The sequence below is a fragment of the Bombyx mori genome, chromosome 2, assembly GCF_030269925.1.
Source record: "Bombyx mori chromosome 2, ASM3026992v2".
NCBI classification, from domain to species: domain Eukaryota; kingdom Metazoa; phylum Arthropoda; class Insecta; order Lepidoptera; family Bombycidae; genus Bombyx; species Bombyx mori.
The window spans coordinates 381749-402185 of NC_085108.1; the positions used below are offsets into that span (position 1 = coordinate 381749).

The following is a 20437-nucleotide window of genomic DNA, read 5'->3' on the forward strand; positions in this document are numbered from 1 at the left end:
CTTGTCGTATAGATATAATTTGTCCAGTAAGTAATCGTGGTCGGACTCACGAGGCGATCTGGTCCACATTTTTTACTGGTGGTAGAACCTCTTGTGAGTCCGCACGGGTAGGTATCACCACCCCGCCTATTTCTGCCGTGAAGCAGTAATGCGTTTCGGTTTGAAGGATGGGGTAGCCGTTGTAACTATACTGAGACCTTAGAACTTATATCTCAAGGTGGGTGGCGCATTTACGTCGTAGATGTCTATGGGCTCCAGTAACCACTTAACACCAGGTGGGCTGTGAGCTCGTCTACCCATCTAAGCAATAAAAAAAAACACAGGTAGAACTAATCTGCCTAAATCTGCCGCGAAATAGTCACACGAGCCTCTACTCACTATAGCCACACAATTAGGACGCCTGTGTGCGTCTGTGATCACCAATCGATTAAGTATAAGACTCCTGAAATCCTTAAATATATCAATGCTATTTTCGGGTATATGAGTCTGACAGAGCTTGTAGCCCTTAGGTATTGCAGCCTTTCCACTGCATCGTGGATCGTTCTTGGTGTAGGTAATAAGGTTTATAAATATTCTATAATGTTATATAATATAAAACACGTTTCATGTGGCTACTGTTAATTATTATGTAAAATAAAGTAATTTATGTGAGTTGATGACATATTAAAACCTCACTTAAGCACTAGCATTGGTACAGTTTCAACTTAGATCTGATAAACCACATGCAAATAAACAGACCATAAAATTATTTATTTTTATATATGTATACTTTTTTAATATTTTCTACTTTTCCTGGTAGACGACCCTCCTATTAGAGAGTGGTGACTATCGCTCATGGACGCCAGCAGTGTTAGTCTAGCAGCCAAGGTACCACTGCATACCAGCTTGAACAGTCCAAACTGCTGTTTGTTAAATTTGTTGAATGTTCAACAGTAAACGTTCAAAGTTTCAACACCAGCTGATAAAAGAAGCAAAAGCAAATAGACCAGGAACACCCAAACAATTATTATTATATTTAAGATTACAATAGCATGTATTTACAAACTTCATACAGGGTGAATGTGTGATAATGTATTAAGTACTGATTTGCAATTTCAATAGTGCTTTTAATGATGGTTTTAAAGGAAGGACATGGAGATTTAGAAATTTTATATAGGATAGCAATCATTTTAATGCAATGCTCGTTCAAAACTCAAGATAATATCCATGTTCTCCAAAAGCTACATAACAGTCTGTTGATGTAAGCTTGTCTCCTATCTAAGCTAATAAAAATGATCCTCAAAACATTTATGGCACCGATTAACAAAAATCCGACAACAAAATTCAGCAGTCCTGTCAATCAACTAGATCAAAACACTTAATCCTATGAAAAAAAAAACGATATTAGAAATAATTTACATCGACCACGACATCTGCGGTTTTAGAATTTCCGGTAGAATTTTGTTTTTATGCATCAACTTCATGAATTTTAATATTAGAAGTCCATCTAGACAGATTCTCATTTATCATCGAATTTAAATTTGACATTTTTTTGCTGGAAACAAAAACAGCTATGAATTAGTGAAATCTAGAATATCTGAACATCTGTTGGGTATCGTTTTTTTTTAATTTTGTTTCTTTATAATTATTTTTTATTTATATGTTAAAGCTAATTCAAATATTCATTTTGTAAATTGGATATTTCTATTATTTATGAAGTATTTATGCAAATCTTATTTACGAATCAGTTATCAACCTTTCCCAGACAACTGAGTTCTCTAAAATTTGTCTTGGTCAGTATTCAAACTGAGCCATCTAATGTGTGAAATTGGCAGCAATATGTTGCTTTACTTTTTAACTATAAAATCTAATTCAATTTGTTTACTTGAATTACGTATTTGATAATAATTTAGGACTGTTTAAGATTAAACAACTTCTGAAATATGGAACTTTCTCCATTTGAAGCCTATTTTATTTTCATTGTATCTCTACAAACACCTTTTGGTCTTAATGGTTTATTTACACTTATTTGACTTTGAATTATTTGATGATAGAGAAGAACATAATTGGAAAAGACAAACACTGAACATAAAACTGCAGTTTTTTTTTTTTAGGTATTATGCAATCAATGATTAAATATACAAATATTCACTAAGCTTTAGTGAACAATAAGCATCTAGTAGAGAAAAGTATAAATATAGGTGGACCCCAAATCTCTATTGATCAAAACTAATGAACAATTAAAACTGACACTTATTTTTTGTTGTTTTTGAATAAAGCTAGTTCAGCTTGTATATGTTCCAGTCGCTTGAAATCAAACCACCATGAAAATGGCAGAACACAGTAGAAATTATCACTTTATACACGATATTAGGTGGATACTCCAAAGGACAGGTGATGAGCAAGTGGTTTTAGTACTAGTTTTGGTGGCAACGGGATTTGATTTCGTGATTTGAAAAACGACGGGTCAAAAACGAACCAAAACAGTTTTTCGTCTATAAATCTCAAGCGCCGTTCGCACAAGTTTAATACGTATGTGATAAACACACGATAACATAAGACTCGACGTCGGCGCGTTACATGTGTAAATAAACAAAATCATGTAAACATACACGCTAACTGAACGTAAAAACCTCTTCGATAGCCATTTACAATCCCGCCATAAACGTGCACAATACACTGTTCGGATACTTTGCCTATTGACAAAAAATATGCACCGAAAAATCTCATTTTAGTAGACATTATTTTGTGACGTTATACAAAGTATTTTTCTTTACATATATTATTTGATTACCTCGTTACAACGTGAGCGAAGACGTCAAAGTAAATAAATCCATTTTAACAATTCAGTTTCGCACTGAATTCACGAAAGCACAATGGTGTAGGCACATTTGGTACAACGCGATCAAAACATAGCCTTTATACGCCTTTTTCTAGCTATACATGTTTCGTGAATAATTAAATAATCTGTGGTATACATTCAAGAATAATAACAACACCGTTGTCAAGACGTTGGGTGCATTATTTAAGAGTAATTATCAAAAATGCAGCTTCTTTGCAACACAAGAATGGCATAACACGCAAACACTTTTAACGTTTTTCACAATGGAACACTTCACTTGAACAACACTGTCCGTTCGAGGAACGCGAGTCGAGCCACGGTATGCATTTTCTAACTCACCTTGTTGTTTATTTGCTATTTTATTGAAACAGTTTTGAAATACTTCATATAAATGCATAGGCTCGTCATCGCTCGTCGCCATTTTGGAATTTACTGTCCAAATAAAACATAGACAACTCTTAGGACTTGCTAAATCCGGATGCGTTCATGACTGCAGTGGAACTTGAGAAAATTTATTTGTCAATAGTTTAGTCATGTACAGTTGTATGCATACTAGTTAAAAACTAGTAATAGCCTTTTTCATAACTTCTGGTGACCAACAAAAATCTTAGATTTCTGTATGTTCCACTTTTGTTATTGGTGATAGGGAATGCAAAATTCTGAAGAAGGTTTAGGTGATTAGTTTCTTATTGTTGGCTTAAAATCGAACTGTTCTCTGTGATAGCTCTCAAAACCTCATCAAAATCTGGTGATTATTCTCTAATCCTCTCTATCTACTTTATACTCATTTAAGTAGTTATATATGTACCTTTTTTTATTGCTTAGATGTGTGGACGAGCTCACAGCCCACCTGGTGTTAAGTGGTTACTGGAGCCCATGGACATCTACAACGTAAATGCGCCACCCACCTTGAGATATAAGTTCTAAGATTTCAGTATAGTTACAACGGCTGCCCCACCCTTCAAACCGAATCGCATTACTGCTTCACGGCAGAAATAGACAGGGTGGTGGTACCTACCCGCGCGGACTCACAAGAGGTCCTACCAACAGTAATTACGCAAATTATAATTTTGCGGGTTTCACTTTTATTACACGATGTTATTCCTTCACCGTGGAAGTCAATCGTGAACATTTGATGAGTACGTATTTCATTAGAAAAATTGGTACCCGCCTGGGATTCGAACATCGGTGCATCGATCAACACGAATGCACCGGACGTCTTATCCTTTAGGCCACGACGACTTTGGACCTACTAACATTTTTGGTAAATAATCACACTTTCAAAACTAAGAATATCAAATGAAACAGATGCTTTGCAAGCCGCAACGAGCAGATGAGTTATATGTCTTCATCATTCTTTCACCACGAAAATGGTGAATAAGCGTTCAAGAAGTATAAAAATGTTTCGATCTGTTAGCTATATTTTAAACCTTCGAAGTCATCGTGGCCTAACGGATAAGACGTCCGGTGCATTCGTGTTGCGCGATGCACCGGTGTTCGAATCTCAGGCGGGTACCAATTTTTCTAATGAAATACGTACTTAACAAATGTTCACGATTGACTTCCACGGTGAAGGATAACATCGTGTAATAAAAATGAAATCCGCAAAATTATAATTTGCGTAATTACTGATGGTAGGACCTCTTGGGAGTCCGCGCGGGTGGGTACCACCGCCCTGCCTATTTCTGCCATGAAGCAGTTATGCGTTTCGGTTTGAAGGGTGGGGCAGCCGTTGTAACTATACTGAGACCTTAGAACTTATATCTCAAGGTGGGTGGCGCATTTACGTTGTGGATGTCTATGGGCTCCAGTAACCACTTAACATCAGGTGGGCTGTGAGCACATCCAACCGTCTAAGGAATAAAAAAAGAACCTATATTTTTATATTTTTTTTTGTTTAATTATAATTAAATTTATTTTTACTATTGAATTTCGCATGCCTTACTGTCAATATAGTATATATCGACATTTTAAATACCACAACAGACTTATGTAGTTTTAAGCGCTAACACAGTGATAACTGTAATAAATATAACTGTGATATGATGCTCTAAGCAGTTAAATGCGTACTATTTATCTAACATAAGGTAAATTAACCTATATAGTGAAAAGTGTTGTTTTTTAGAAATGTTGGCCACTTTGAAAAGAGTTTTTGCAAGACAAATGTTGAAGGTTATCAAGTTATTAGACATAGCTGCATACGTATTCAGTCCAAAGGCATCCTCTCAAACATATTTACTCCACTAATCGATTCGACATCTACAAATATGTATACCACAATGAGACAATTACTAAAAATCAAAATCTCTTAGTAAGGATCGCTTAGATATTCGTAACGAGGCCTCCTGATTATCATCGCATTTTTCTTTCTCTTCTCTCTTCTCTTCTCTTTTTTCTCTTCTCTTCTCTTTTTTTTATTATTTGACATAGCTCTCACGCCTTTGCAGTTTTTGATGTGCTGAAGCGTGATCTTACAATTCAGTAAAATAATCTAGAGAGATTAGAAGAATTTGTTGCTGTAAAATATATAATAACGGCCTTTTGGCAGCTACAGCTATTCCAAATACTTTCCCAAGACCTCAGTAAATGGTCTTTAGGAGTGGAAAGAAGGTCAGACACTTTTCTCTTGTTATGTAGGTATGTTGACTTCTTGCGATGCCATTATTGCTAGTACCGAGTTTATAAAAAGCTTCATTTAGTAAATACATGCCTATTCTGTTATGTAGAGTTGATTAATTTGAGACTAATTAATTTGGATGAGATGAGATGGAATTAAGTTTCCGTATGATGGTTGTTATTTACTTTATAGTACTACTATATGATATTACACCAACGCTATTACACAATAAAATCTAAAGAAATACTAAAATAACATTTTTTTTTTAAATTGTACCCCTCGCGCTGCCACCAAAAAAAACGGTATAAATTACTGTTATGTTATTGCCACTGTTGTATTTGAATCACAGTCCAACTAGTCGATTATTTATAAATTTCAAGGTTGAAATATCACTAAGCCTAAGAATCCTAAGAATGGATTAGCAAAATCCATTCTTTTGCAGAAGCCAGCCGAGACTTTAGCATCACGATAAATAAATTGCGCTTTGGCCATAATACTGCACCGTCGCCGCGTCGCACCTTGCTAGACTTGGCACTATTACCAAAAATCTATGTAGGTACCTACACATTGTGGATCCCATAGAGTTAAGGTACTTATTAACTCCATGGTGGATCCAAAGGAGACACCATAGAGCATCTTATTTTTGATTGTCAAAACTTCTAGCTTGACCATGGAGTTAATAAGTACCGTAAAATGGGGCGATTAGGGACAAATTCCAACTTTATGAGCAATTTTAAGGTAGTTGTTGATGTATATAATGCTATATCAGGATCAAAATGATTGAGTCTTGGGGGCATCTTTGTTGTCTAATTTAAAATTATGCAACTAGCATTCCAGTTTAAGCAAAAAATGCAAAAATAGGTGTAATCCCTATTTACCCGAAAATTGCGGTTAATTGGGACGAAATGAGAAATTTGCTGGGGTTGGCACTACTTTTATTTTTATATATAGTTTTAATTTATTTATTTATTTAGTTGCACCAACAAAGTGATCATCAATAAAAAACATTGAAAAACTGACAAAAGTACATGGCAGACATCACCTCAATTATAGGTGCAATCGACAGTGCTGATATTTCTATCTGGGTTAAGAGATTAGGTGTGACGGTTATTCCATGGATTAATCAATGAATACCCCCACTCTGAACAAATATTAAATATTTTATTATGTATTACTTAGACATATTTGTCCACCTTGAGATTTCATTGATCTTGTTACATGTCTCTGCAAAATCGACTTACTTATATTAAATTGCTTATCTATTTCAACTAAAGACTTATTCTCAATTTCGCTTCGAATAAACCAGATTTTTACCAACAAATTTAAAAAATATTGTTATAACTACATAGACAACCCTACAAACCTGTACCTATTTATACTTAGGTCGTTTCCATTTCACGTATTCTCATCCCAATTGACCCCTTTTTCGTTGTTATTTGTACCTAAGACGTCCCCAATATCCCCAAAAACAACAGATTTTTACATGTATTTTTATTTAATCAAATACATTAAAACCAAAAACAATTGAGACTTACCTTTAATATATATGCTGGTTCAAACACTAAATAACGTTTATAAATCATAGTCGTCTTCTATTATTATCAAATAAATAAAAGAGAGCAAAGTTTCTAGCACTAAAATAATTACCACCACAGGAAGTTAATTTGAAACGCGATTTTTTATAAGTTTGCAGCTATTATCATGCATATTCAGAGTTGTTTTGTGAACTTTCAACATTCTACTATTAAACTACAAAAAATGGAAGATTTTGCAACGAATTTATAACTTATATTGAGCGTCGAAAGATTTTCCCGGTTTTTTCCCGATTCGCCTGTCAATCCCTAATCGCCCCATTCTACCGGTACCTTGACAGATTAATATTGATTGGCCAGTGAACTTAGTGATGTGAACATAGACCTGATGTGAAAATTAAGTCCGATTTTTCATTCCGGCCGTCGCCACTTGCAGAGTTATTAAAAAACAAACACTTACAAACTCATATATAAATATATTAAAAACAGTATAGAAATAATTTAATATTAAAATGAAGTGATAGTGCAGTTTTCATTAAAATTAAAACAAGACTTGACCGAAAGGTCTTAGTTACCAGGTTATAAAACCCCCTAAAAAAACCATTCTTTTGCACCACGAAAATTTTGACGTACCTACCTCCCAAGAAATTGACAAAATTTTCGAGTGCACTTCAAAAAAACTACAAAAACATACAATCTAGCTTCATGTAACATGTTCTCATTGAATTCTATAAACACCCAAAATCAGGTAATATTTAGTGAAAAATTATCTATTAGCAATATTTCTAAAATTAAATACAAATCTTTCAAATACGTATATTGACATTCATCATAACCTTTCGTCATTGCAGATATTAATCAGTTTTAGTCAATTATCGTGTCGATACGGCAACCTTTTCAAACACAGAAAGCAAAATAGCTTAAAAGACAAACATGTGAAGGGGAAAGAAAGCGCCAGTGCTGCATGCGAGACTCAAGTTTGCCGCGAGAGCTTAGAAGAGTGTTTGAAGAATTTCGATAAGAATGTACTAGCGGAGATGCGAAGTGTCGACCTCCGATCGTTGGCCACGATCGCCGCGTCGTCTAGAAGGTCGCTCAACGATTTTGGCGGTGTTACATCTTGTAGAAAAGTGTCTTACACTTCAAGTGAATCTTTTGAGAAAAACAGGAATGGTTGGAGTGATACTCCTAGTGTTACAGTGGAGTTACGAGGGAAAAACACACGGTATGTGGCTGCTAGTTATTCATTACAAAGTCATAATAAAATAAAATTAATATCTAATCATTTTCTTTATAACAATAATTTATTGCAAATGTTCTGAGACTATGATGTAACATCTGTATTGATTAAACAATTATTACCGTTGAACAAGATAATCCACTTGCACGGGATAGATGTGCCATTCATGTTGTGATGCTTTTGTTGCATAAATGGATGAAAATACATATTCACATATTTTGTAAACAAATATCATTTTTGTAAAGTATTATAGCTTTACAAATGGCAAATTAAGTATTAGTGTAAAACTTTTAGCAAATTATTGTAATACGATTAATCAGAAGAACAGTAATTTGAGAGATAGGAATGTTCATCAACATTCTATTTCATCCAATAGAAACATATTCTGCTTTATGAATTTTAATGATTTAAGTTACCATGGACTGTTCTGACTTTGATATTAGTAATTTTTTGTCCACGCAAGCTTAACTACTTGTAAAGATCATATGGGACACTAAAAAGTTTAATTGTGGTACTTATTTTCTGTTAACCGAATGACCAATGAGAGGTCCGGTAGGGAGTCACTATTTAATGAGTGTATGAGATAACTCGAACTCTGAGCATACATGAACATGAGAGCTGCTTATATTACATGAAATTTATTTTCAGATTTAACCTCTCCGATAACTTTATTCGCCTATTATGTCAAAACACAAAAAGTACATTCAAGTACAACATTCAAGTAAGAGGATTTAAGACGGATCGAAGCATCAGTGCAGATCTGAAAAGAAATCCGAACCTGGTTAATAGACTACGTAAGTTATTGGGTCAGTATTGTGTGTTACATTGCTGGTTTTGCATTAACTTTGCTTTGATTGAGTATAACTTACTGAACTGAAGTAAGTCCTTATGAGAGAAGACTGAATTCTGGAGACCAATTTCAAGTTGTGTAAGTTGGTGGCTCTAAATTGCATCTAAATTAGCATAAAATTTTGTTGGTTATCATAGGGTACAGTTTATATCCTTAACTGTTTTCAATTTTTGTAAATTATATTTCTCTACAACTCACTATTTCCCACTGCTTGTATGCAGATGATGTACAGATCTATATAAAAGCTTCTTTATATGATATACATGACTACGCTCAAATTCATATTAGTTATACTGGTGCTTGCATTAGCTGCATCTCTGGGATGGTTATGAATTTTTTTTCCAACCGCCACTAAATCTGCATTTGCAGTCTTTATCTACAATCTATGACTATGCTAATGCCAGTTTCTTGATCTAATCAAAGAATAGTTTGTTAAACTTGAGCTGCTACAAAATTCCTGTTAAGAATATAAGTAAAAGAATATTTCAAGTTCCTTTGTGATATGCTAACTGAAAATGCTTGTGTATTAATGATTCTTGGCTTGTTCATTCACAAATAGTGAATTCTATTGTGAAATGTACTCGCGGCTGCAGTGAGAAGTGTGTCAACAAGGGGGCCAAGGGGCATCCATAAATTACGTCACATAAATTTTAACCTACCCTCCCATCTTAATCACAGATTTTCACATTTTTACCTCCCCCCCTCTTCCTGATGTTACATGGCACATAATTTAATTTTGGTGAATGTATTTAAAAATAATCACCTTTTGTTTTTTTTTTTTTTATAATCCGCAATAAGACACTCTTTAAGAGCACTTGCCGCCGACTTAAGCCTATTTAAACCCTTATCATTCAGAACTCTCGTGGATTTTAGTTTTAGTGTGTCACTTACATTAAAACACTGCTCTTGAAGTTGAATGTTGTAGCGTGAGAGATAATTTCATAGCGATAGTTATAAAGTATTTTTAAAGTTTAATTATTTAAATACAAATTTCGCGTTTTAGTAATTTATATCTTAACATGTGACGTCATAAACCTTTTGACCCCTGCCCCTTGCCGCACAATGTCACATTCCAGTGGATGACCCTTATTTAATACTATGCATAATGTTTTGGTCTACTTGTTACAGATCACTCTAAATTTCTGATAACCATGAATGCTTCTAAAAAGTGTAGTTTTAGGAGTGGTGTACCATTCGTTATGACATGAAATATTCTTGAAGTAATGCAACGCACCGCCTTGTCGGCTCAGCCTAACATATCATTTAAATATTATTTTGAACTATCTTTTATCACCTGATATCTTCTTTTTCACTGTCGTCCATAGTAACATTGGTTAATCAGCTTTCATTGCGTTCATGTTGTTAGCGAAACATCATCTGTTGTTGCTTAAAATTTCGCTCATAAAATGACAGTAAGACCCTGCTAAACGCGGTAATATGTTCTATCAAAGTAGAACATAATATGAATCAGTGCTAAACGAGGTTATCTCATCATGTAAATAAAACATGTAAATAATGGGGTTAGGGGGAACATGGCTAGACAATTAGCCAGGTTTTATTTTTATTGCTTAGGTGGATGGACGAGCTCACAACCCATTTAAGCAATAAAAAAAAAACGCTGCGTGCAATTTCGGGGAATCCCACAATTCAATTAAAACAGCACTAAGCAAGGTCTTACTGTAATACAAATGTTTAGACGACATGTAAAAGTTGAAACCAATGGCTGTCTTTAGGGTTGGCTGCAACGAGTTCAACAGAGAAGCACCCTCCGCTCAACCCTGAAGTTGCACCTCGATTGGACAAACTACTTAACGATGACGCGAACCATCTCACTCACCAGCAGAAGGACAAGATCAAGATTGCGTTCGCTGAAGGCTATTTAGCGGGTACGATTTCAATTATTCATTACTAGCGACCCGCCCTCGCTTCGCTTCGGAAACATTAAATTTTTTCTCCTACCGACGTTGAAAGTTCGGTTTTCCTTCCGCTGTACAGGGAAGAAAGTGTAACATTTTCTCCCTGGGTACTGACAAGTGCGCATGCGCGTTAATGTCTACGTCTGCTCGCACGCACCTAAAATTCTCCGCCATTGTTGTGCTCGGGTAATTTGCAATATTGTGTTTAGTGTAAAAGTGAAATAAACAAAAGGGAATAAAATTTAATAGTGAAGTATTAAACAAAGATGAGTTCATCAGACATTATTTAATTAATAGTAGTTTATTTAAAAATTAAAAAACAGTTAAATTGTTTTTTTTATGAGTAAGGGGGGGCTCGGCCCACCTACCCCCGCCGGTGCTTCGCCCCTGGACCCCGGCTCGGTACTCCACAAACTTTCGGCCTGGTAGGAGAAAAAATTGTATGTGCACCGCAGGAAAAAAGTTGGACATTTCCTCCCACATGTTTACCAACCGCGGGAGGAAATGTCCAACTTTTCTCCCTTGGTGCACAATGTACTATTATTATTGATAGGCGAAGCCCGCCATGTTGCGCGCGGTACGACAATAACTGCGGGTGACGCCGCGGGGCGAAGCTAGTCTGAAAAAAGTATCCTAAGTTACTTCTTATATCATCAGCTACCTATTAGTGAAAGTCTCATCAAAATCGGTTCGGCCGTTCCAGATATTGGCTGGAAACAGACACACAGACAAAAATTGTAAAAAATGTTATTTTGGTGTATGTACCGTATATATATTCATATGCACGTAGTAAAAAGCGGTTATTTCAATACTACAAAGAGACACTCTTAATTTTATTTATATGTATAGATTAATAATATTTTTTGGACGTCGAAGTCCGATAAGTAGTCGTAAATAGTTTTTAATTCGTGCCTATGACTCGTGAAAAGATTTGTTTGTTGTGTAATCCAGGGTCCCATCCCGAGAATGTACGCGGTACGAAAGCCTCCAAGTACCTGAAGCTGGTCCAGCAACTCCTCACCATAGTTCTCTTTCTTGCAATCTTTGTGAGTTTGATGGCGTCGGTCAGCGGAACTGTCTTCCGGTAACTAGTTATTTTAGTTTATTTATACCTTCTTTGTTTATTATACGTTCATATAAAAAACTAGCGACCCGCTCCGGCTTCGCTCGGGTCTTTAGCAAAAATTTCAACGACGTTGTTTTATTATTTTTTAAATAAAAGAACACTTATTTCGGCATAACTATATATAATATTGTAAATAAATAATGTGTTCTACAAAGTTGTAGTACATTATTTTATTCTATCATCAATAGTTTTCCCAGGGCACGCGATGTAAAGAATATTCTAGGTAATTTTTTTAAACCTTGCCTTACATTATTGGAGTTTTAGTAAGGATCCCTAATTTTTTTTAAAAAAGTTTGTAGCCTATGTCACTCCGGAATCTTTCCTTTTTATAATATTCGTATAGAAGAACAAAATATGTAAAATACTTGATTAATTACTAAGTGTAAGAAGAGTAATCCTGTATAAACATGACTGTTCTGTGTCGGTCTATGGTGGTACCCCATCTCTTCCCGTTGGGGGCGTAAAAGGAGATTAAGGGATTGACTAGAGTATGGGCAGCAGTGGCTTCCGAGTCTCACTGGTGGTAGGACCTCTTGTGAGTCCGTGCGGGTAGGTACCACTGCCCTGCCTATTTCTGCCGTGAAGCAGTAATGCGTTTCGGTTTGAAGGGTGGGGCAGCCGTTGTAACTATACTGAGATCTTAGAACTTATATCTCAAGGTGGGTGGCGCATTTACGTTGTAGATGTCTATGGGCTCCAGTAACCACTTAACACCAGGTGGGCTGTGAGCTCGTCCACCCATCTATGCACTAAAAAAAAACAATGACACCGGGAGTACTATCTAACCAAACAGATGCTCGCTGGTGTAACATTTAGGGATCACACTAGCGGGTATAGATATTGTTACGAATAGAGATCTACTGGTGTGACATATCTGAGGAACGAATGCTTAAGTTGAGCCATCAGGACCGTCTAGTTCGAAGAAAGATTAATTTGCAGACAGCATGTAATGCATCAGGTGCGAACGGTGGTGTCGTGCACCGTGCGCCCGTGCGCCCCGTTACCATTATTTATAAATGCCACGTAATGCGTACAGCAGCCTGACCACCCGATGGTAACTCTACAGCCCACACATGCGTGCACGGCATCACACGGGTAGTCGCGTCAATGAGTCGTCTGAAGACGTAAGCTCCGACCTACCGGTTGGCTAATCATAACACGAGCAGGGTCAATGTCTCCCGAGCCGCCGGTGTGTGAGGCCACTCGGTATCAGCCTTTTTTTTGCTTGGGCGGATCAAAAACCTCCTGCCTGGTTTAGTTGATTTACATACAGACGTAGTTAAGCCTCTCGTAAGGCTGGTTTAGTTGGCCCATCTATTCCCTTCAGATGACCATTAACGCCTGTCCTGGTTCGTTATTTCCAGTGTGCTGTACACGTGCAGGACGTCTGACGAAAGCTCGAACCCGAGCACCGCCCCCCCAACCCCCCTCCGGCGACGCAAAGCGCGTGCAACTTAAAAAGGTCCCAATAATCAGTGAAATAAACATGCGCAGGATCCAGCTCGGGAACCAGGTGGAGGTGGACCCCGAAGATATCTCCGTTACCTTCGACGATGTCAAAGGCGCTGACGAAGCTAAACAAGAACTGCAGGAAGTGGTAATTTGGAATACTGACTAATGGTACTAGCGAATGTAATTAGTGTAGGCGATGACTTGGTACTGCTGGAACCATCCCACCCTCCTGCTGGCCTCTGGTATGTCGCGGGCAGCTGGTGTACAACAGGGAACATTGGCCAGGTGCCTGTAAGTCGCTAACGACATTTTCAAGACAAGGTCACATATATACAGGCTCCGAAAATAATAATAATATTTATTTATTTGTCTCTTAAAGGTATAGTACAAATACAAATAGAAATTAACCTTATAATTTATTTTGTAAGCCTTTGAAAGAGCTGATGTCTGTACTAGGTTCAAAGACCTGCATTACTGATCTCCAGGCTCCCTCCTTCTTAAGTTTTTTTTTTTTTTTTTTTCCTACCTAAGCTGATAGCCATAGCGGCTATTTCAGCGTAACCCTAACTTTAGTAGGTGAGCTCACGGGGCTCAAACCTGACGATGTTGCTAACACGAACCCTAGCAAGAGTCGTGCTTCGCAGAATCTACCACCGGATCGGAAACGCGACCCACTGAGAAGATCCGGCGAGAAACTCAGTGGGCTGTGTCTGAGAGTTAATTTACTCGTCGAGCCCTTCGTCGCAAGCGACGGGTTCGACGAGAACGGTGACCGGTGCTTGAAGTACCTAAAAGCACCGTTAGTGGATCGGGAGGATCCGAGATGACGTGTTTTGGGCGACGTCGACTGCTTTCCATTCTGTCCGCAGGATCGGGAATGTAGTTACCGGCGGCCACGATGAGAGGGTTCTCGTGTCGTGCCGCTTTATCGAAGTGGCCTTCTTAAGATAGATTAGGTTAGGGTAAGTTGTGAACAGATGCTGCGGACTAGTGTTGAGAGATCATTAGGTGTTATCATTTAAGAAGGTCATTATGCGTGTGTGTGTGTGCGTGCGTGTGTGCGTGCGTGCGTGTGAATGTGTGTATATGTGAGCTGAGAAAAAGAACATTAGGACCATTCACTGAGCGGGTGACAGCTTCTTTCTTCCAAGATCAAGGTCCTCCCCTTGCCTTAAACCGCGAAACGTTGTTACATAATATATTCATGAGTATTCTGGTATTCCAGGTGGAATTCCTCAAGTCCCCCGAGAAGTTTTCAACACTGGGTGGTAAACTACCCAAGGGCGTGCTGCTCGTGGGCCCCCCCGGCACCGGCAAGACGCTACTGGCGCGGGCGGTGGCCGGCGAGGCTCGGGTACCGTTCTTCCATGCGGCGGGACCGGAGTTCGACGAGATCCTGGTGGGACAGGGGGCTCGCAGAGTCCGGGACTTGTTCAGTGAGCGGACAATTGTTGTTGTTTTAACTTCTTTACTGTAATGAGTGAGATTACACTTAAACTGATGAAGCTATTTGAGCTTGAACCGCGCGTGCTACTCGCCACCGAGATTGTGCCGCCGAGAATGTCTGCACTGGTCTATGCTATGGTGGTAATTGGTAATTTATTCACAACCATACCTTTATTTTTAAACCAAATAGCATGTCTCTAAGTAAGTAGATTAGCCACAAATAAGTAGTTTCCAGATTAATGGGAGATGACGGTCACGATTACCAGTGCAATACAATGTTGTTCCCAGAGGCGGCCAAGGAGCGAGCGCCCTGCGTCATCTTCATAGACGAGATAGACTCGGTGGGAGCCAAGCGCACCAACAGCGTGCTGCACCCCTACGCCAACCAGGTCCGTGCTCTATCAGCTCTACTGATCAGTCAGTTTAAAGCAAAGGAATCAAGCGTGCGCCACAGAATACCCCGGGGTCATCGACCTTTTGACAGGTGACTCCAGGGTCGTTGACCCCGTCATAGACAGCTGTAGTGCGTTGACACCTTGTGTCATCTTCCTTTAATTTTTCATAATTTAATATTATAGTGGTCGCCCGGTAGTCGAAATTCGACTATAATTAATTGAAATTATAAGTTTGTAAATTATAATTATGATTCTATTTTCAAAGACTATTATACTTCTATAATCACAAATTTCGCCAAGACTACACTATAGAAAAATATTAATAAAGACAAACAATATTAAATTTAATCTATTCTCAATTTGACAACAGACGTCAAGAACAAAAGTTACGACAATAAATAAATAGTATGAATACGTGTGTGCATCAAATACATGGTAGGGTGTCTAATGTTTTCTTTGTTGATTTAATGTATTTTTATTCCATAATTAAAAAAAAATATTAGCGTTGTGCACTCCTTCTCTATATTCTCTATAAGTGTGGGAAATTTCATACTCCTCCATCTGCATAATTTTTGTAAAAACGGGTACAACGTTGTTGCTTCACGTATTAATATATAGATTATTTTTTTACATTTCATTCGCTTACTTTTCTCAAACATTAACACTCCACAATATGTTTGTACTAATGTCATCACACCATTTGTATTGCAGACGATAAACCAGCTCCTATCAGAGATGGACGGTTTCCATCAGAACGAAGGCGTGATCGTTCTGGGCGCCACCAACAGGAGGGATGACTTAGACCAGGCCTTGCTCAGGCCAGGACGATTTGATGTTGAGGTAACAGAACTGTCTTACCCTTGTACAATTCAACTTATCATCTGTGAAGATTTAGAAAGGTCACAACACTGTGTCCCGCCATGTCTACCCTCAATTTGGTTTGTGGTGCAGAGATTGGGAATTTGAAGTCACTTATGCATAAGTACAGGTGAGCCCACTGAGTTTCTCGCCAAATCTTCTCAGTGGGTCGTGTTTCCGATCCGGTAGTAGATTCTGCGAAGCACGGTTCGTGTTAGTAACAACGTTAGGTTTGAGCCCCGTGAGCTCGCCTACTCGCCCGGTTACACTGATATAGTTTTTCAAGATCATCAGATTAGGTAGGAAGAAAGTACAGCCAGGCTGCCGGCCATGTCTGGAGGTGGAGTGGTTGTGCAGGTGACGGTGCCGCTGCCGGACTACGTGGGGCGCGTGGAGCTGGCGCGGCTGTACGTGTCGCGCGTGCGGGCGCACCCCGACGTGCAGCCCGAGGAGCTGGCGCGCGCCACCACCGGCTTCACCGGCGCCGACCTCGAGAACATGGTCAACCAGGCCGCGCTCAGGTACACGAACACACTCCTGCTAATTTGAAGTCGTCGCGGCCTAAAGGATAAGACGTCCGGTGCATTCGCGTTGAGCGATGCACCGGTGTTCGAATCCCACAGGCGGGTACCAATTTCTCTAATGAAATACGTACTTAACAAAAGTTTCACGATTGACTTCCACGGTGAAGGAATAACGTCGTGTAATAAAAATGAAATCCGCAAAATTATAATTTGCATAATAACTGGTGCTAGGACTTCTTGTGAGTCCGCGCGGGTAGGTACCACCACCCTGCCTATTTCTGCCGTAAAGCAGTAATGCGTTTCGGTTTGAAGGGTGGGGCAGCCGTTGTAACTATACTGAGACCTCAGAATTTATATCTCAAAAGGTGTGTGACGCATTTACGCTGTAGATGTCTATGGGCTCCAGTAACCACTTAAACACCAGGTCGGCTGTGAGTTCGTCCACCCATTACTTTTTTTATTGCCTTTATAGGCAGACGAGCATACGGCCCACCTGAAGGTAAGTGATCACCGTCGCTCATGGACGTCAGCAATGCCAGGGGCAGAACCAAGTCGTTGCCTACCATAAAATTTGGTTATGTTGACATTCAAAACGTCTTAAGTGCGTGTCCCGTGTGGCGTTCCAGGGCAGCTATAGAGGGCGCCAAGACGGTCACCATGAAGCACCTGGAGGATGCCCGCGACAAGGTGCTGATGGGTCCCGAGCGCCGGGGGCGGCTCCCGGACGAGGAGGCCAACACCATCACCGCCTACCACGAGGGGGGCCATGCTGTTGTCGCTTATTTTACTAAGGTACGTGAATATGGTCCGTCTCGTCTGGACCCCCGTCATGAAGTTTGACAAAAACCTAGTGGGGGCTCTAGTCTCCGTGCCGCCAGACTACTCGCACGTGTACGATCCTGGCGGAGTCACTGCGACGAAAACTTTAACATGCCCTTTTAATAATTCAGCACGTGTACGAATCACACGAGACATCTTCAATTAAAACCAGGCAGCGGCTTGGCTCTGCCCTGGCATTGCTGAAGTCCATGGGCGACGGTAACCACTTACCATCAGGTGGGCCGTATGCTTGTCTGCCTACAAGGGCAATAAGCAAAAAAGCTAATTTTCTAATCTCTTTCTTCCTAGCTATTTATCCCACATGGTGGTGAGCTCAGCTTTCCTTACTTTACTCCTCTACTTTGCTCTATCTCCGACATCCTCGTCAGCAACATTTATTTATTTATTTATTTAGACACACCAACAGCAATACACACAGAACATTCAAGCTTAAAATTAACATGTACAAAATGAAGTACTGCTATGTGAGCCAGTTACAGCAATTTTACAAACAGCGGAAAAATAGGTTAAATTTAAATGTTAACAGTACGACTTAAAAAAACAAAAACAAAATGTGTGCAATTCACACGTGGTAGAAGTGAAACCTTCCAAAATTAAAATACAATTATCCTAAACGTCTTAAGTATATGTAAAATTTTGTCATTAGTAAATAATTGTAAGGTAGCGCCCTCTGTGAATTGATATTTTAATTTCACGTATAATCCTAAATTAAAATTCACTACAAGAGCTTTCATACACACGTTAGTATTAAAAAATCTCACAGATGGCGCTGTATTAAATAGTATGTATATTTCTGTCTCATTCTTTGCTGGCTTCATCCTACACATTTTTGTATTTGTGTCTCTTACCTGTCGTTTTTTCCGTTGCGTCCGGTTTGAAATCACAACGATTCTAAAGAAGTTTTCACTTCAAAAACATTGCATTCCCTTTTGTCCTTTTCTAATAAAATATCTATTTTTTTTATTTAAATCGAACGTTATTTTGTCTTTGAAGGAAAATTATTACCTTTTTGTTAATAACCTGACAATAACAAGTATGTAATCTCCCCAGGACGCCCATCCGCTGCACAAAGTGACCATCATCCCGCGCGGCCCGTCGCTGGGCCACACCGCCTACATACCCGCCAAGGAGAGGTACGACCGACGTCCACACTCCACCGTCCTCCACTTGAGCTGTTAGGTCTCCTTTGGAGGCGCTCGGACAGCTGTTAGCAAATCCCACCCCTCCTGGCTGTGAGCATTTGCTCTTCCACCTGTCCTGGTGAAACTGGACAGGCATCCGGGCCACCAGTAACCTTTCCATTATAAAGAAAATCGGTTGTCTGTAAAGTCGGTTTACTGACGATAGTTGAACGTGTCAACGTCATAAGAAAATACTGATGGAATGGTTTCATTTTTCAATTATCGCAATAATAATTATCTTTGCTATAAACAATTGACACCGCATTCACTTTTCACTGAACTTCATACTTGACGTAAACATGTAAATGTATGATTGTATAGCAGCTGTCCACGCACATGCATCGCTCACTCAAGTAGGAGAGAGACAGATGTCGACCGCGGCCGAACGCGGAGGCCGATTGTGCCTCTTTGTCGCTCGTTGCGCGCTCTCGCTTGCACTTCAAGCCTTAAATGGAACGCCTCAGAGCGAGGAAACGCCGCATGAGTCATGTCTTTTCCTGCGTGCAGCCGGCTCCATCGAATTATATGATGTTGTCACGTCAAAAAAAAAGTACTGTCGTCCCTTGTCTAATCAGCAAGCAGCGCACATGCATAACGCGCCATCCTGGTGTGGTAACGACCAGCGCTGTACAGACTGTTGGTGGGCTGACGTCCACTCAGCGCGACGCGGGCCGCCCCAATATCCGCTAACGCGTACTGCACTTGCCGGCAGGTACCACGAGACGAAGCAGCAGCTCCTAGCGATGATGGACACCATGATGGGGGGGCGGGCGGCGGAAGAACTCATCTTTGGACCGGAGAAGATCACCTCAGGTTGGTCACTCGTGCCCGCGCGGCCGCCCGCTGGAACCGACTGATAGGCGGATCCTTTCCAGGCTAAATCAGAATGATTAATATGTAATAATTAAATAATAATAATTATCTGTGGTCGGTAACACCCCACGCCCCGTGCTGCTGTCGAGAAGGGTCATATGTTTCGGTTTGAATGGTGGGGCAGCTGGTGCACCATACAGTTGAAACTTTGACCCCATGTCTCAGGATGAGTGGTGGCATTTATACAGTGGCGGACGAGGGCGGCGGGCTGGCGATTCGGACAAGTACCGGCCCTTTATTCCTTTTAAAGCTTTTATAAAAATGTAGTTGCTTATTGCGAAGTGGTTACTTACTGCCCCCGGACGCACAGGGGCGGCGTCGGACCTGAAGCAGGCGACGTCGCTGGCGCGGCACATGGTGCGGGAGTGGGGCATGTCGGAGCGCGTGGGCCCGCGGGCGCTGGACCCGCCGGCGGCCCCCGCGCAGCCGGCGCCCGGGCCCGCGCTGGCCGACCTGGCCGACAGCGAGGTGCGCAAACTGCTCAGCGACAGTCTGGACCGCGCCAAGCACATCCTGCGGGCGCACGCGCGCGAGCACCGCGCCCTCGCCGCCGCGCTGCTGCGCTACGAGACCCTCGACGCGGACGACATCCGGGCCCTCATGAACGGAGAGAAGACCAAACTGGAACGCGGCTCGAAGACCAAGGACCCGTCTCCTTCCCCTTCCCCCAACCCCGCGCCTCCCCTGTTGACCCCGCAGCCCGCTCCCGCCTAGACCTGTCCCCGATCGTAATCGTTCGTAATAATAAAGCTCTTTAAAATTATTT

The 20437-nt window shown here is 40.2% G+C and overlaps 2 protein-coding genes across 6 annotated transcripts in view; one reads left to right on the forward strand and one right to left on the reverse strand.

Annotated features, from left to right (window-relative positions):
* Nucleotides 1–3303, reverse strand: part of LOC101746894 (protein daughterless) — a 122262-nt gene extending 118959 nt beyond the window's left edge. For all 4 annotated transcript variants that reach the window (XM_038016763.2, XM_062672425.1, XM_062672427.1 and 1 more), the window contains exon 1: nucleotides 3161–3303. In XM_038016763.2, the coding sequence (XP_037872691.2) occupies nucleotides 3161–3242 (82 nt within the window). In that variant the 5' untranslated portion in view covers nucleotides 3243–3303. The remainder of the gene's footprint in view (nucleotides 1–3160) is intronic.
* A 4259-nt stretch (nucleotides 3304–7562) lies between these two features.
* LOC101742339 (ATP-dependent zinc metalloprotease YME1L) lies at nucleotides 7563–20434 on the forward strand. Of its 2 annotated transcripts, none has more exons than XM_021347215.3 (14): nucleotides 7563–7718; nucleotides 7822–8195; nucleotides 8859–9016; nucleotides 10794–10946; nucleotides 11928–12060; nucleotides 13597–13699; nucleotides 14780–14990; nucleotides 15289–15389; nucleotides 16107–16235; nucleotides 16611–16774; nucleotides 17404–17569; nucleotides 18668–18750; nucleotides 19511–19611; nucleotides 19982–20434. In XM_021347215.3, exons 1-14 carry the CDS (start codon nucleotides 7683–7685, stop codon nucleotides 20383–20385), a joined length of 2316 nt encoding a protein of 771 aa, XP_021202890.2. In that variant the 5' UTR covers nucleotides 7563–7682; the 3' UTR covers nucleotides 20386–20434. The 2 variants fall into 2 exon arrangements, with proteins under 2 accessions (XP_021202890.2, XP_021202891.2); XM_021347216.3 differs by having other exon boundaries at nucleotides 8859–9004.
* Nucleotides 20435–20437: the final 3 nt, after the last annotated feature.